A 15,519-nucleotide genomic window follows, 5' to 3' on the forward strand; every position below is an offset into this window, starting at 1 on the left:
AGCACTTAATCTGCACCTCGAGTTCTTTTGCCTTCAGTGTTCCAGGTAGATTCACATGCTTTTGTTCTAGCTGGCCTGAGACTCCAGTGCTCCTGTCTCAGTCTTCGGAGGACCTGGGGTTACAGACATGCACCACCACCACCCGGCCTGATTGGCCTGACATATCTTTATCACCTAACGCCTGTCGTTCGCATCGAAGTTGGCGCTTGGTGTTGAATCTTCAGCGTGTTTGGACAACGTATTTATCTATCATACGGAGTAATATCATCGCTCTACACACCCCCAGTGCAGCAGCCCCGTAGATTTTGAAGGAGGAAGAGGGGAAACCCGCAGGGCAGGCGGCTGACCCAACTCCCAGCCAAGTTTCCTGGGAATGAAGTTCAGCAGCGCCCAGCTGTCGCATCTCCCCGAGTCGGCCGCGGGACAGGTTCCTCCTGCTTTTGTTTTTATCAAGCAAATAGGTTTCCTGTTGACTCGGGGGATACTGAGAAAGGGCAGGAAGAGGCCAGGCCTGCGCCTCCTCCTCCCTCCCTATCCCGTTTATTTATTTTGCTCACGTTGTGTGGGTCCAGGGGGTGTTTCTGGCGGGTGCGGCCTCAGTGGCCGGTTGTCCCCTCCCCAAGGAGGAGGCGAGGCCGGCGGAGCCCGCCCGATCGCTCGCCTCCCGGGCTGCCAGTGTGCGGGGCGGGGAGGGGGAAGAGGAAAGGGAAGGAGAGCCGGGAGAAGGCCCGGAGAAAGGCCGCCCGTGCGCGCCCGGGAGGCGGGGAGACTGGGCGACCAGCCCGGCCGCGCCGCTGCTCTCCGCCCGCCGCAGGTGGAGGCCGCCCCGGTGGTGGATCTCCTCCGCGCCATCACCTGGGCTCGGGGCTCCCTTCCCGCCCCGAGGGCGCAGGCGCGGGGCGCCGGGTACCCGCGGACCAGGGCGGACCCGGGCGCGGGGCCGCAGCTCGCCCATGGCCGAGGGCCGGCGGCGGGAGGACGAGGAGGAAGAGCTGCGCGAGCGCCGCGAGCTCGGGGGGCCGCGCCGGGCCCGGGGCCGGGCCATCTCCAGCCACTCGGCCGCAGGTGAGAGGCGCGCGGGAGGAGGGGGGGCAGGCCGGGGAGGCGGGGGAGGGGGGAACCGAGGCCGGGGACTCTGGGGTCCCCCCAGACCCCGCTGTGCACGGCCGCAGTACCTCCGCCCGCCGGGAGAGGACCGGCACCTGGAACTCTTGCAAGGGGAAGGCGGGGTCAGTGGCCTTTGCCTTCCTCACCTCCGCTTTGGGGCCCAGGTCGGGGGCAGGCCGGGGGCTATGTGGTCATTCTTGGAGCGGGAACTCTTAAAAAAAAAAAAAAAAAAAGAATCCTACGCACATTAACTCCTAGAGCTGCTGGCTTAGCCCTGGGGTCCAGGTGATTCCTTATCTCTGGGTGAGGACAGGGGCCAGGAGCCCTCTGGGGACGTGGGGTGACAAAGACCCCTCCCAGGGGCACGGCCTGCACCGCCCCAGCCAGGTCCACCCACGTGGTCCCGCAGACTTGATTCCTGTCTGTTGAACTTCGGACCCCGGGTCTCTTCCCCCGCCCACTGACTGAGCTCACCGGTTTTCTTTGGGACGCCTGTGAGAGTTGTTTTGTGAAAGGAACTTACAGCATTCCAACAGGCAATTCATTTGGACTTGGGGGGATCGTGGCCCCGGCTGGTAATTACTTTTCTGATCTTGTGTTGGGGGGGGGGGGACACAAAGGCGTCAGGGATCAAGAGGTTTGGTGCCCAAGTGAACAAGTGAATTAAGGGCCCCACCCCGGACTTCTTCCTGGGTCAGCTTTTCAACCCACATAATAGAGAGGAAATTCTTTGGCCTTTGGTTCCAGCTAGGGAGTTGTCTGGAACCCGGGAAGGAGCAAGGATGAGCCCTGGAGGCTGACGGGCGTGGGAAGTGAAGGGGTGAGGTAGGTTGATTTGAAAATGATCATTTAAAGCCTCCCTGGGTTGTGGTGTGACTAACCCACCAAGAGCCGGACCCAGGCATTGGACAAGGTTTCTGGGTGGCCCCCATAATCACTAAGATAAAGCTGGAAGCTTAAAGAAGATATGGGCCTGTAAGGAGCAAATAAAAAGAGAGAAAATACGATGGAAGGAAAGAACTAGAGCAGGAAGCATGAAGTGGTCAATTGGATGACTTTATTAAAATCTTGAAGGCCATCACTGGGACTTAAATCAAAATAAGGCATTTGACTGTCTCAGTGGAAACCAGTAGTCTTGATGATAAGTGATAACTCTGTCTACTGTAAACCCAGATCTTCTGGAATAATCATTGTTGGCTATTTGTAAATATTCCTTCAGGAATAAAATGAAAAAGCTTTGCAAAGACAGACCTTCATTGGATTACAGGTTCAAACCTGTTCAATTCTTCTCAACCCTCAGTAAAAATAGTCCCTCTTTTAGTAGAGACTGGACTTTTGGGAGCTGTATTAGAATCCAGATGAAATATGATTCAGAAATAAGTACATCCAGTTAAGTGTATTTTTTCCAAGGTTAGCGGAAATGGCATTTTTGTAACTGTTTAGGAGTTCTGTAACATCTCAAGGCTGGCAGACGCTTTTCTAGGTCCTGTGATAATATTTTGCCAAGACATAATGTGTACTTTTCGCACTCAGAAAATTGGTGTTTGCAGGTTTCTAACCACTTAAATGTCTTCAGGAAGGGGCAAGGAGCCAGCACTATGGTGGAGGGGTAGAGAGTTTTATTTCTTTGGGGACAGATTATTTACTAGCTGGTGTCTCATTACAAGCAGTGTCTTCTTAGTTAATGTGCTTTTCAGACAACATCACATTCCTTACCAAGCTTGGGCATTTGATAGTTCTGCCTGTTGAACTCCTGCAAACAGAGTATAAACTTATCCAGGCCTTTAACATCTCTTCTACGCCCTTTTAATCCTTCATGTCACTTTCCTCTTCAACATGCCCTCCTTCCCACATCACTTTATAATGTAAAGATTTCCCTTTTCTTTGATCTCACAAAATTTAATACAACAAACTCAGGGTTTGTGAACTTGTGAGAGCCTATGAGCCCCTTTTCTCTATTTGTTTTTTGTAAAGTGTATACAATAAAGAGCTCTACCACCAAGTTACATACCTAGCCATTGTTTTGTGACTTTTTTTTTTTCTTGCATGGTGGGGATTAAAGCTGGGGTATTGTGATGCTGGGCAAACATGCTACCACAGTCTAATCCCTAGTCTTACTTTTATTTTTTTACTTAAAAAAATTACCATTTCTTTTATTGTATTTTATTGTCAGGATAATGTATAGCAGGGTTATAGTTACATTTCATCAATGATGGATACACTACTTCTCAAACCTTGATACCCCGTCTCATGTTTTTGTCCCCCTTATTTTTTAAATTTTTAACTGGTTTTTACTTTCTTTTCTGTATGGTCTCACCATACACAAAAGTGTCCCTATACACTGTTGTTTAATTTGATCAATTTGCCACCTTGACCGAATATGTATGCAAGTTATATTTGGCATGCTTTTTCTTCTCTTTTTATTTACTTATTTATTTTTGAGCAGATCATCTTTTCGGTTAACCTAGCAGGAAAAAAAGGTAATGACTATGAAATGTTTGGAATGAGTTCTTCCGATTTAGAGGCCAAGGCTCCAGACAGAGTCTGGTCACACAGGGACAGTTTTTTTTAGAATTTCCTTAGGAAAGAAAAACATTTTAAAAATGAAGTTAAGGGCCGGGAGTTTGGCCTAGTGATAGAGTGCTTGCCTAGCATGCACTAAGATCTGGGTTCAATTCCTTGGTACCACATACATAGAAAAAAGCTGCACGAAGATCTGGGTTGGATTCCTCAGTACCAAATACATAGAAAAATGCTAGAAGTGGTACTGTAGCTCTAGTGGGAGAGCACTAACCTTGAGAAAGCCCAAGGACAGTGTTCAGGCCCTGAGTTCAAGCCCCAGAACTGACAAAAAAATAAATAAAATAAAATAAAAATGAAGTTAAGAATATTGGATTTTCATGATTTTATCGTATGCTAATTATTTTGGTGTTTACTTCCATAAAATGCATCTTATTTTTCCACTTTTGTTTTGTTTTGTTTTTGGATTGAAACTAAGGCCTTGCTCTTGCTAAGCATGCACTCTGCCATGAACCTGTTCTCCTAGTTTTCTTCCTTTTTTTAGGTTATACTGGGATTTGGACTGAGGCTTTGCTAAACCAGCACTCTACCACTTGATCCATGCCCCCAACACTTTTTGCTTTAATTGTTTTTCTGATAAGACTGTTTTTTTTTCCTTCCCAGAGCTGACTTTAGACTTTGATCTTCCTACCTATACTTTCCACGTATCTGAGATTACAGGTCTGTACCATGATACCACAGTTACTGATGGAAGTGAGGTCCTGTTACTTTTTTTCCTCCCAATATCTACCTTCAAAGTAACTAAAATCACAGAGGTGTGCCACCATGCTAGCCTCTGCTGTTAACATAATAAAAGTGTCTTGTGATATTAGCTGAAATTTGTCAGAATTTACAGGACAGTCAAGTATGGAGGGTCAGTTCAGTGAGGACTATTCTATAGTAAAATCTGGCACTCATAATATTGATTAATGAGTAAATAGGAAAGGTAAGTGGGAAGGAGAGAGAATATTGCTGCTTGAAAGTCTCATAACCTCCATGCTTAGGTGTCAAGAATATGATATGATATGAATAATTTCGGTTGAGAGTTATTGCAATAGCAGGATCCTGTTGCTTCACCTCACACAAGTAGCTATATAAAAACTGAACATAACACCTGAATTCTTGGGGAATCTTACTGTTTTACTGTGTGTCCCTGGTGTGGGTTCTCAGAAGTTCTCAAACCTTTTCTGTGTACATAAGAATCACCTTGAGGAAGTGTTGCTGTGGCTTAAGGGATGGGTGGTAGCCTTGAGCTAAAGAGTTCAGGGGACAGCACCCAGGCCCAGAGTTCAAGTCCCACAACCCACCAAAAAAGGAAAAGAAAAAGAATCAGCTTGAAGGGGTTGTGTAATCAGATTCTTTACCTCTCCATCCCAAGTGTCTTCTTAAAGTTGGTTGAGCCAGTCCCTGAGAATCTTTGTTTTTAGCTTCTTCCCAGGTGATATTGTTGCTAGGATCCTCTCTGTACATGTAATTAAGAGAAGTCATACCTTAATACTGGGTCTTAAGAAGTAGTTCCTATTAAGTTAGGTGCTCTTGGCTCATGCCTGTAATCCTTACTCCTCTGGAGACTGGAATCTGAGGATCAAGGTTTGAAGTCAGTCCTAGCAGGAAAATCCTTGAGACTCTTACCTCCAACTAACTGCCAGAAAAGCTGGAAATGGAACTGTGGCTCCAATGGAGCACAAGCCTTGAGCAGCAAAGCTCAGAGACAGTGACCAGGGCCTGGGTTCAAGTCCTACTGTAGGCACAAAAGAAAGAGTTCCTCCAGCTAATTTGTCCTTTTGAACAGATCAGATGAAAAAACACTAAGATAAACATGGAGATTCCCACAGACTAACACAGAAGACTTAGTTTCTGTTGTGGGTTTTCTTAGTGGCTTAAAGTATTTCATGGTTGATTTCTGTGGGATGGCCTAGCTAAGCAACTTCATTCTTGGTGATTTTTCTTATATTCCTCTCTACCTGCATAGTGAACTTGGTCTGACAGTGCTATTGCCTTGGTGCCAAAGAAGGGAGGAAGGAGGCAGGGAAATAGAAGGTACGGTGACCAATACTTTCTGGTTTTCCTGGGATTATCCCAGCCCTTCAAACTGTAAGTTCCCTATCTCAGGATTCTCCTCCTTCTGGGCTAATCAGGATATGTAGCCACCCTAGCCCAGTACAGTTTGTGAGTGACCTGAGCCAAAGAGGAAGGAGAAGGGAAGAGGATAAAGTCTACAGATAAGATTGTTTATGCTGGGCTGGGAGTTTGGCTTAGTGGTAGAGTGCTTTGCCTAGCGTACACGAAGACCCAGGTTCGATTCCTCAGTACCACATACATCGAAAAAAGCCAGAAGTGGTGCTGAGGCTCAAGTGGTAGAGCTCTAGCCTTGAGAAAGTCCAAGGACAGTGCTCAGGCCCTGAGCTCAAGCCCAGGACTGGCACCAAAAAAAAAAAAAAAAAAAGATTGTTTATGCTTATATCATTGATTCAAACTAAGTCTCAATATTTTTTGTTTTTGTTTTTCATCCAACATCATGAAATTCATATTGGTGCAGATAGCTCTGTATATTTTTATGTTTTATTTTCATAGTTTTAGTCTGTCCTTTTTGATTGATTTCTTGGAGGAATCTCAACTTTTGTTGTTTATTTCTGTAGTACATAATCTTCTATTCTGTGACTTAATTTTTTTCACTTTTTGGAGTTCTTTTCATGTGAAAATTTCTCATTCTAATGTAGATGAGCTGATGAATCTTTTTCTTTATAATCTTTGTCTACTCAACTCCCTTCCCAGTGAATAAGGCCATCCCTGCTACAAGATCATAAAAATATCAGGGTCTATTTCTTGTGATGTTTACCAATAGATATGTAAGTTTCCTAATGGAGAAGCACCTCAGTTTTGCTCAGGCTCGAACAGGTTTGAGAAACTCTGAACGGTGTAGAGCATTTTATATTGTTTTTGCAGAGGGCAGAGTACTCCTCAAACACCTGATTTAACTATCAAATGCAGTTGCTTTGCTGTTGAGTTCATGCTTTTCTTATGTCTTAATTGACCCAGACCTCACAAACTGAGACTTTCTTTCTTTCTTTTCTTTTCCTTCCTTCCTCCTTCTCTCCCTCCCTCTTTCTTTCTTTCTTTCTTTCTTTCTTTCTTTCTTTCTTTCCTTCTTTCTTTCTTTCCTTCTTTCTTTCTTTCTTTCCTTCCTTCCTTCCTTCCTTCCTTCTTTCTTTCTTTCTTTCTTTCTTTCTTTCTTTCTTTCTTTCTTTCTTTCTTTCTTTCTCTTTCTTGGATGTCCTGGGACTTGAAATCAGGACCTTGACATTGTTTTTAAGCTACTTTTGCTCAAGGTTAGTGCTCTGTCACCTGAGCCACAGTTCCATTTCCAGCTTTTTTTTTAGTAGTAGTAGTTTATAGGTAATAAGAGTGTCATAGACTTTTCCCACTTAGGCTGGCTTCAAACCATGATCCTCAGGTCTCAGCCTCGTGAGTAGCTAGGATTACAGGTATGAGCCATGAACACCCAGGTCATTTGGTTATTTTTGGAGCCATATAAATTATTTCAGTATGGCTCAGTAGTAATATTTAAAGCTTGTCTTTATTATCACAAATGAAAAATTTGTGACATGTTAGTCATTTCTGCAAACCATAAGTCAATTATTGTATAAACTCTTTCTTTGTCCCTTCATCCTCTGTCCCTTTCTTCTTCCTTCGTGTTTTTCCCTCCTTTCTTTCCTCTTCCCCTCCCTTCCTTCTTTGTGTTGGAGATGGAACCCAGGGCCTTGTATATGTTAGGCAAGTGCTCTGCCACAGAATCCCTCATCCAGTCCTCATACAACCTATTTTTTTTAATCCCAATGCATTTCTTATATTCATTTCTAATCTCCTCTCCCTTTGACTTTCTGACTGTTCATCTCGGCCTTGCATAATTACACTAGTGCAGTATGGAAGACACATCCATCCTGTTTTTTCCTCAGATAATTTCAGCCCTATGACATCCTTGTGAACCTTAGTTTTAGCTCTTTTCTCCTTTCTTCCCCCAACCCCTCTAGTGATATGGGGATGAAATCCAAGACCTTGCCCTTGGTAGGCAAGTTCTCTCCCACTGAACCATACATGCAGACCCTGTATCCCCTTACTTTTCCCGTGTGGTAAATTACACATTGTCTGTCGTCTGTCAGAAGCCTATGACAGTTTCTAACTTTGACAGTTTTGAGGAATCTTCGCAAGACTGGCTGGGGATGTTTGGGAGGTGAAGTGGTATTGCCATCCCATATCAGAGGTGTGTGTTAGTACTATGACTTATCCCTGCTGCTGTTGACCTTCATCTCTTGGTGTTGGTAGTGATCATCAGGTTTAGCTAATTCAAACTCACTTTTTTATCCTCCCCTTCCGTGCTGTGACAGTGAAGTGAGTCACTTGCACAGCCCACACATGAAGAGTAAGGTAACAAGTTCATCTTTCAAGAAACAGTATCAATGTCTCCATTTAAAAAGAAAATTCTGGGGGGTGGGGGGGGAGGGAAATGGGTACCAAGACAGGTGAAAGGGTATCAATGTATGTGAATTAATGCACCTTCTCTCTGGCAAATATCATGTAACCCTTTTACTAATTACAATAAAAAAAATTTTAAAAAAATTCTTTGGCATGGGGGAGACTATTTATAGCACTAGAGTTATAACTCTAGGACTTGCACTTGTTAAACAGACATTTTACAGCTTGAGCGATAGCCCAACCCTTTTAGCTTTAGGTTACTTTTTCTTTATGGTCTCTAGTTTTTTAGCTTTTTCCTGGGACTAGGCTTACACAGTGATCCTCCTATATCTGCCACCCAGACTCACAGTCCAAACTCAAGTATCTGCACAAAAACAAAACAAAACAAAACAAACATCCCTAAGCTGAGATTGTAGCTCATAGTCATAACTCATCCTTAGAATGCATAAGAGCCTGAGTTTCATCCCCAGCACCAAAACCAAAACATAAATGGCAAAATCTGTAAGAACCAATTGCCCACTGTTCTAGTGTTTCAGTTGTTCTGTTTTTGGTGTTCTTTAAAAATCTTATTTTTCCCTGAAATGAGTTACTGTAATGATCATAGCAAAATCTATTCTGTTCATAAAAGAAATGATGGTAGATTAACTGTTGGAAGAAATGATAGAAGGAAGGGAGTTTATTATAATTGTTTCCTCTGGGGGCTGGGAGTTTGGCCTAGTGGTAGAGTGCTTACCTAGCATGCACAAAGACCCGGGTTCGATTCTTCAATACCACATACTTAGAAAATCCAGGAAATAGTACTGTGGCTCAAGTGGTAGAGCTCTAGCCTTGAGAAAGGCCACGGACAACACTCAGGCCTGAAGTTTAAGCCCCAGGACTGGCAAAAATAGAAATAATAATAATAATAATAATAATTGTTTCCTCTGAAGATCATTTTCCAAAATAATGGTTAGGGACCAGGAGTGGTAAAGTGGTAGAGTGATTGCCTGAAGACCTGAGATTGAATGGTTGGTACACATACGTGGAAACAGCCGGAAATGGTGCTGTGGCTGAAGTGGTAGAGCTCTAGCCTTGAGAAAGCCCCAGGTCAGTGCTCAGGCCCTGAGTTCAAGCCTGGGACTGGCAAAATAATAATAATAATAATAATAATAATAATAATAATAATAATCACTATTATTGTTTGGTCTCTTTGGGTCACCTGTTTTCACAAAAGCTATAACTACTTACAGGGCAAATCCTCATTTAGAGTCAAACTGTTGAATTATGTATGTAACATAATTGAAACCTATCCCATTATTTCTGCTTTATTTTTCATGTGCATTTAATCTTCGTCTTGTGACCCAATAGAATCCTTTGTAGAGGACTCAATTCAAGGAATTGTAAATGCTCAACAACTACTATATGACCTTGATTTAATCTCTCACATTCTTCATTGGCAGTATGAAGGATTTAAACCCAGGTCCCTGCTTCATGTCTGCATGAAGTTTTATTGGAACATGATCATGTTCATTCACTTACACATTACCTATGCCTCCTTTGACCTTACATATTGTCAGCAGCTTCTTTGTCCTTCATTTTTAGAGTTGAATAGTTGCAATCACATCCATGTAGCTGCAAACCAAAAATACCACCTAGTCATTTCGGTAACTCCTAACTACCAGAATTAATTTCAGTGTTCAAAAGTTTTCAAATTGAGATATATGAGCCAACCATTTGTTGTAAATCACCTGAACAATCCACCTTGAAGATAGAATACTACATCGTGCATCTTTTTTTTTTTTTTTTGCCAGTCCCAATGCTTAAACTCAGGTCCTGAGCACTGTCCTTGGGCTTTACCAAGGCTAGAGCTCTAGCACTAGAGCCACAGCACCATTTCCAGCTTTTTTTATGTATATGGTACCAAGGAATTGAACCTGGGTCTTCATGCATGCTAGGCAAACATTCTACCACCAGGCCAAACTCCCGGCCCATTGTAAGTCTTTTGTTGTTGTTGTTGTTGATCCTTGTACTTCTGTTTTCCAGTGACACTTCCCATTTTCAGATGGTTAATTGGAGATAAGAGTCTCATGGACTTTCAGGCCCTGGCTGGCTTTGAACCTCAATCTTCAGATCTCAGCCTCCTGAATAGCTAGGGTTACAGGCATAAGCCGCTGATGCCAGACGCTTTTCATATTTTGTCATTGATTTTGTGATCACAAATAACTTCAAGAGCACACTATCTTATCCAGTTGTTGTCTGTAGCTCAACTTCACCTGGGTATTTTTCTGGGATCTGGGCCAAAAAGGCAGGAGTTCCTAAGCCAGGGAAAAGAGCAATGGAAAAAAACAAAATGAACAAAAAAGCAGTATTGAAAACACATGTTCAGAGTCCCTTTTTTCATTTCTATTCCCAATTCTTGTCTATTCTGATTAGAAGTGGCACCTTTCTGCAGGACAACATGCAGGTTACCTGGGCCCTAGACAGGTGAAGGATCATATCACAGAGAGTGAACAGTGAATCATTAGCAGCCACATCATCTTTGCCACAGCTACTCAAAGGCTTGAGGAGGCTGGAAAGTCTTGGCAAAAATTTGTGGACGAGCTGGGTGCAGTGGCTCGGGCCTGTAATCCTAGCTACTCAGTAGACTTGAGATCTGAGGATCATGGTTCAAAGCAAGCCTGGGCACTAAAAAGTCCATGAGACTCTTGTCTCCAGTTAACCACCAGAAAATCAGAAGTGGCAATGTGTCTCAAGGGGTAGGGTAGAAGCCTTCAGCTTAAGAGCTCAGAAACACACCCAGGCCCAGAGTTCAAGTCCCATAACCAACAACAATAAGAAAAAATTGTGGACGACCATCTTTATCTTTCTGCCTTATAGATACCAACTCAGTAGGCTCTGAATCAGTCCCCTGCTCCCCTCACTCCCCACCAAAAAAAAAAAAAAAGAATATTGTAGTACTCTTTCCTAGAGATCTTTGATGTGAGCTGTCTTATTTTAGAATTTTAAAAATAGCATTGCTGATCTCCTAAGGGAATAGGGAATGTCTCGTCAAATCCAAATACTTGTCTTTGAAGATGCTCCAGTGATTTTTACTTTGTCAAGGCCAAATGTTTTCATTATTTAAAATTCATTGACACAAACTTTCTTTGATCAACCAACTGTTGTCCTTTTTATCTAGCCTAAGAATGTAGAATTTTTAACAAAATTAACTAATTCTGAAGCTTTGCAGTTGTTGCCATCACAGCTTTCTGTTATAAGTAACTCATTTTACAAAGCCAGCTTAATTGAAAAAAATAGTAAGCACTATTTAAATTTTAACATTTAAAGCAGAGCCTGTGGCCTATTGAATATAGAGAGGGTGACAGAGAGGATTTGAACTCTGTATTGTTAGATGTTTTGTGATAAGCAGAATTTGGGAAATGTTATTTGTTTCAAGTGAAAAGTGATTTGATTTTTTCTCCTTAAAGAAGCCAAAATCAGGGGCCGGGAGTTTGGCCTAGTGGTAGAATGCTTGCCTAGCATGCATGAAGGCCTGGGTTTGAATCCTTGGTACCACATACCTAGGAAAAGCCGGAAATGGTGCTGAGGCCCAAGTGGTAGAGCTGTAACCTTGAGAAAGTCCAAAGACAGTGCTCAGGCTCTAACCTCAAGCCCAGAACTAGCAAAAAAAAAAAAAAAGAAGAAGAAGAAGCCAAAATCTTATCAGCATTAAGCAGGCTGTTTTGTGATTACCAATGGGAATTCTGTGAATATAAAAATTTTTAAGTTTCTTGGAAATGATGAAAAAAAATGGTTGTGAATGTATATGTGTCCTTTTTTTTGGGGGGGTGGTATTAGAGTGATGTCCAGAAGACAACCCATAATTCCAAGATTCTTCTTTATTGTTGTTGGTGGTGGTCATGGGGTTTGAATTCTGGGCCTGGGTACTGTCCCTGATCTCAAGGCTAGCACTCTGCCCTTGAGCCGCAGCACCACTTCTAGTTTTCTGGTGGTTACTTGGAGATAAGAGTCTCACTTTTTTCCCCCAACTGGCCTTGAACCTGGATCCTCAGATCTCAGCTCCTGAGTAGCTACAATTACAGGCATGAGCCATTGGCACCAGGTTATTCTTCTTATTTCTGACTCTTGCTTTCTCTTCTGAAATATAGGCTACCTCTCCAATACTAAATAGATCCCCCAAATCTACTGTGTCTGTATTAGTAGTTTCCTGTTGCATTCATAATACATTACAGATTTAGTGGCTTAAAACAGCATAAATTTTTATCCTCTAGTTCTAGAGGTCAATTCTGAAATCACCTTCACTGGGCTCAAGTGAACCTGTTGGCAGGGTTATAATCCCGTCCGTAGGCCCTGCAGGAAAATCTGTACTTGGCTCTTTCTAGCTTCTAGAAGCCGGCTGTATTACTTGGCCCATAGCCCCTGGCTCCATCTTTAAAGTTAACATCTTGGCTCCTCCTTTCTTCATCATTCCATCGTCAGTGTTTTCATGAATGTCTGATATCCTGTCCTATTCTTGTAAGAAGTGTGTGACTACTGTAGGTCACAAAATTATTCAGGATGATTTCTTAGGATATGGAATTTCATCTTAGGAATAGACATATTTTCACTATGTATGGCAACATATTCACAGATTCTGGGGGTTAGGATGTGGCTTTGATCAAATGCCCCTGGCAAATCCTTCATTCCTTCCTTCATTTAATGGTATAACAATTATCGAGCCAGTAGTCTAGGATCATTCTTACTCATTCTCTTATTTTCCCATCCTTCTCTCTCAACCAATCCAATCATTATATTTACATCTGATCAAAATGTTATCTTGCTGATACTACCCAGCTCTTCATCTCATGAATTTCCTCATCTCGTAAGTCTCTGTCTCTGTCTGCCCCTCTCTCTCTCTCTCTCTCTCTCTCTCTCTCTCTCTCTCTCCTTTTTCTTTTTTGTCTCTTGTAGGGCTTGAACTCAGGGCCTGGGTGCTGTCCCTGAGCCTCTTTGTGCTTGGGGCTAGCAATGAAACATTTGAGCCACAGTGTCACTTGTGGTTTTTGAGTGGTTTATTGGAGATAAGCATCTTGTGGGGACTTTTCTGTCCAAGCTGTCTTCAAAATGCCATCCTCTGCTCTCAGCTTCCTGATTAGCTAGGAATACAGGTATGAGGCACCAACACCCTGCTCTGAAACCTATAATGTCCCCATATTCTAAGAGGACTTTACAGCTTGATGAGATAATGAAAAATATGAGTCATTACTAGAAATAGTCTATTTGTTACAAAGAGAAGATTTTGTAATAAATAAACACACAACATTTCCCCACTTTTAGAGAAGAAAAATATTTATTGGATTTTCAGTAGTTTAAGATTTTATCATAATTAAAATTTTACATGAAATGTACAAATAAAAATGGCACAAATGAAATCAATGTATTATAAGATATATTCCATAAACTAAAATTGATTTCTCAAGAAGAGTGTTATGAAGACTGTTTACGTCTTCCCCTTTCAGTCACTTGTAATGTCCACAAGTTAAATCAGTTGTGAAACAACGCTTGGCATTATTTTGTGAATACATATGTCTATTGATTTTTTTTCCTTCCAGTAATGTATGAGCAGGTGCCATTCCTCACCTTTTGCAGTAAGCTTCCATTTTGTGTTTTAGTTATTGAAACAGAAAGTGGATCAAGTTATTTTGAGCCTTATTTGAAATACAATCCCAAGTTGTGTTTAGAAAATCTTTAGATTTTCTAAATATATTATGGACAAATCAATATTTGTTTAAGCTGAGGATATAAACCTCCCTGTTCATTTTTAAGCAGTAATATTCATTGAGACAATAGTTTTAATGAGATATAATTTACATGCCATGCAATTTGCCCCTTCTCTGTTTTGATTCTCAGTGCTAGGGATGGGACTTAGGGCTTCATTCATAGTAGGCAGGTTACACACTGTCAGCTCCAGTTTTGAGAGCTATTTCCTGTCATGTGCAGGTTTTCTCTGTTTTTGTTTTCCTAAGCAGTAGACAGCTAAGTTCATTGAGTTGTACAAAGAGAGGAATCCAGGAGCAGGGGACAGACAAAACAAGGATGTGAAGTGAAAGTGGGATAAAAGATAAGAAGTTGCTCTGGATAAGAAAGAAAATCAGGCAGGGAGCCTGGCCTAGGGGTAGAGCACTCACCTTGAGAAAGCCCAAGGATGGTGTCCAGGCCCTGAGCTTAAGCCCCAAAACTGGCAAAAAAAAAAAAAAAAAAAGAAGAAGAAGAAGAAAAGAAAATCAAACAACATGGTGAATAGGTGTCTTAATGGTCTCAGATTATTTTAGTAAACAGGGTCTTACTAACAGAACAGTGCAAAGAAGAGTACATTAGGACAGAAAACGGCAAATGGTCTTGAAATGTCAGGATCTAGCAGCCCTCTGGGGTTTTATTCAGTGCTGTCTCTTTCTCTCTTTGGTTTAGTTGATGTCAGCTACTATCCTATCGTCTTCTCTGCTCTTCTGGACCACCCTGGTCTCTTCAGCTCTCTCTCCTCTCACTACTTCTCCTTTTTCTCCTTTCCCCCCATGGTGTTCAGCCACATTTACCTCATGCTCTTCCTCACACATCCCTATCATGTACTCACCTCTAAATTTGCGGATTCCTAGTCTCTCAACCTGGACTATACGTCTACATCTGTCTGTCTGTCTGTCTGTCTGTCTGTCTTTCTGTGTCTCTCTGTCTCTGTCTCTGTCTCTCTGTCATAGTTAGACTCTGACACCTAGTTATCCTTATCTGCTTCTTCAGTTTTTGTTTGTTTGTTCTGCCAGTCTGGGGCCTTGAACTCAGGGCCTGAGCACTGTCCTTGGGCTTTCTCATGGCTAGCACTCTACCACTTGAGCCACAGTACCGCTTCTGCCTTTTTCTATGTATGTGGTACTGAGGAACTAACCTAAGTCTTCATGCATGCTAGGCAAGCACTCCAATCGCTAGGCCACGCTCCTGGCCCCCGTTTTATTTTTCTCTATTGAACTTTATTGTACATGACACTACAGTATATATTTCTTTTGCATTTGTTTTGTTTTGTTCTCTGATGTGGAGAATCTAACCTAAGGCCTCATAAGGCAAGTGATGTACTCCTGAGCTGCATCACCAATCAGGCATTCTTTTGTGTTGGTTTTCCCCTTTTCCCTCCCTAAAGGCAGGCTTAGTGTGTTATGTGTACTGCTAGAGCCTTAGAATGGTGCCCGTTTCATGGTGGCCATCTAACACTGTTCAGTGCTATGGCATAACTAGTGCTATCCTTCATTGGAAGGGTCCATCGTGTTGTCCAGTACTGGACATATCTAGTATTCCCTGAGTAACTGCTAAGTCGAGTTCCCATCTCTGCTCCATCTAACCAGCAGAGTCCAGAACAGTAAGAGTCTGTGTTCCTAC

General features: G+C 42.6%; 1 protein-coding gene across 1 annotated transcript in view; it reads left to right on the plus strand.

Annotated features, from left to right (window-relative positions):
- The first annotated feature begins 652 nt into the window (after positions 1-652).
- Sh3d19 (SH3 domain containing 19) overlaps positions 653-15,519 on the plus strand; it is a 114,442-nt gene continuing 99,575 nt past the window's right edge. Inside the window, exon 1 of the mRNA XM_090356861.1 lies at positions 653-1,065. Coding sequence (XP_090212987.1) covers positions 954-1,065 — 112 coding nt within the window. The 5' untranslated portion in view covers positions 653-953. The remainder of the gene's footprint in view (positions 1,066-15,519) is intronic.

Source organism: Megascapheus bottae, chromosome 23 (assembly GCF_031878675.1).
Source record: "Megascapheus bottae isolate mThoBot1 chromosome 23, mThoBot2.hap1, whole genome shotgun sequence".
In the NCBI taxonomy this organism is placed as follows: Eukaryota; Metazoa; Chordata; class Mammalia; order Rodentia; family Geomyidae; genus Megascapheus; species Megascapheus bottae.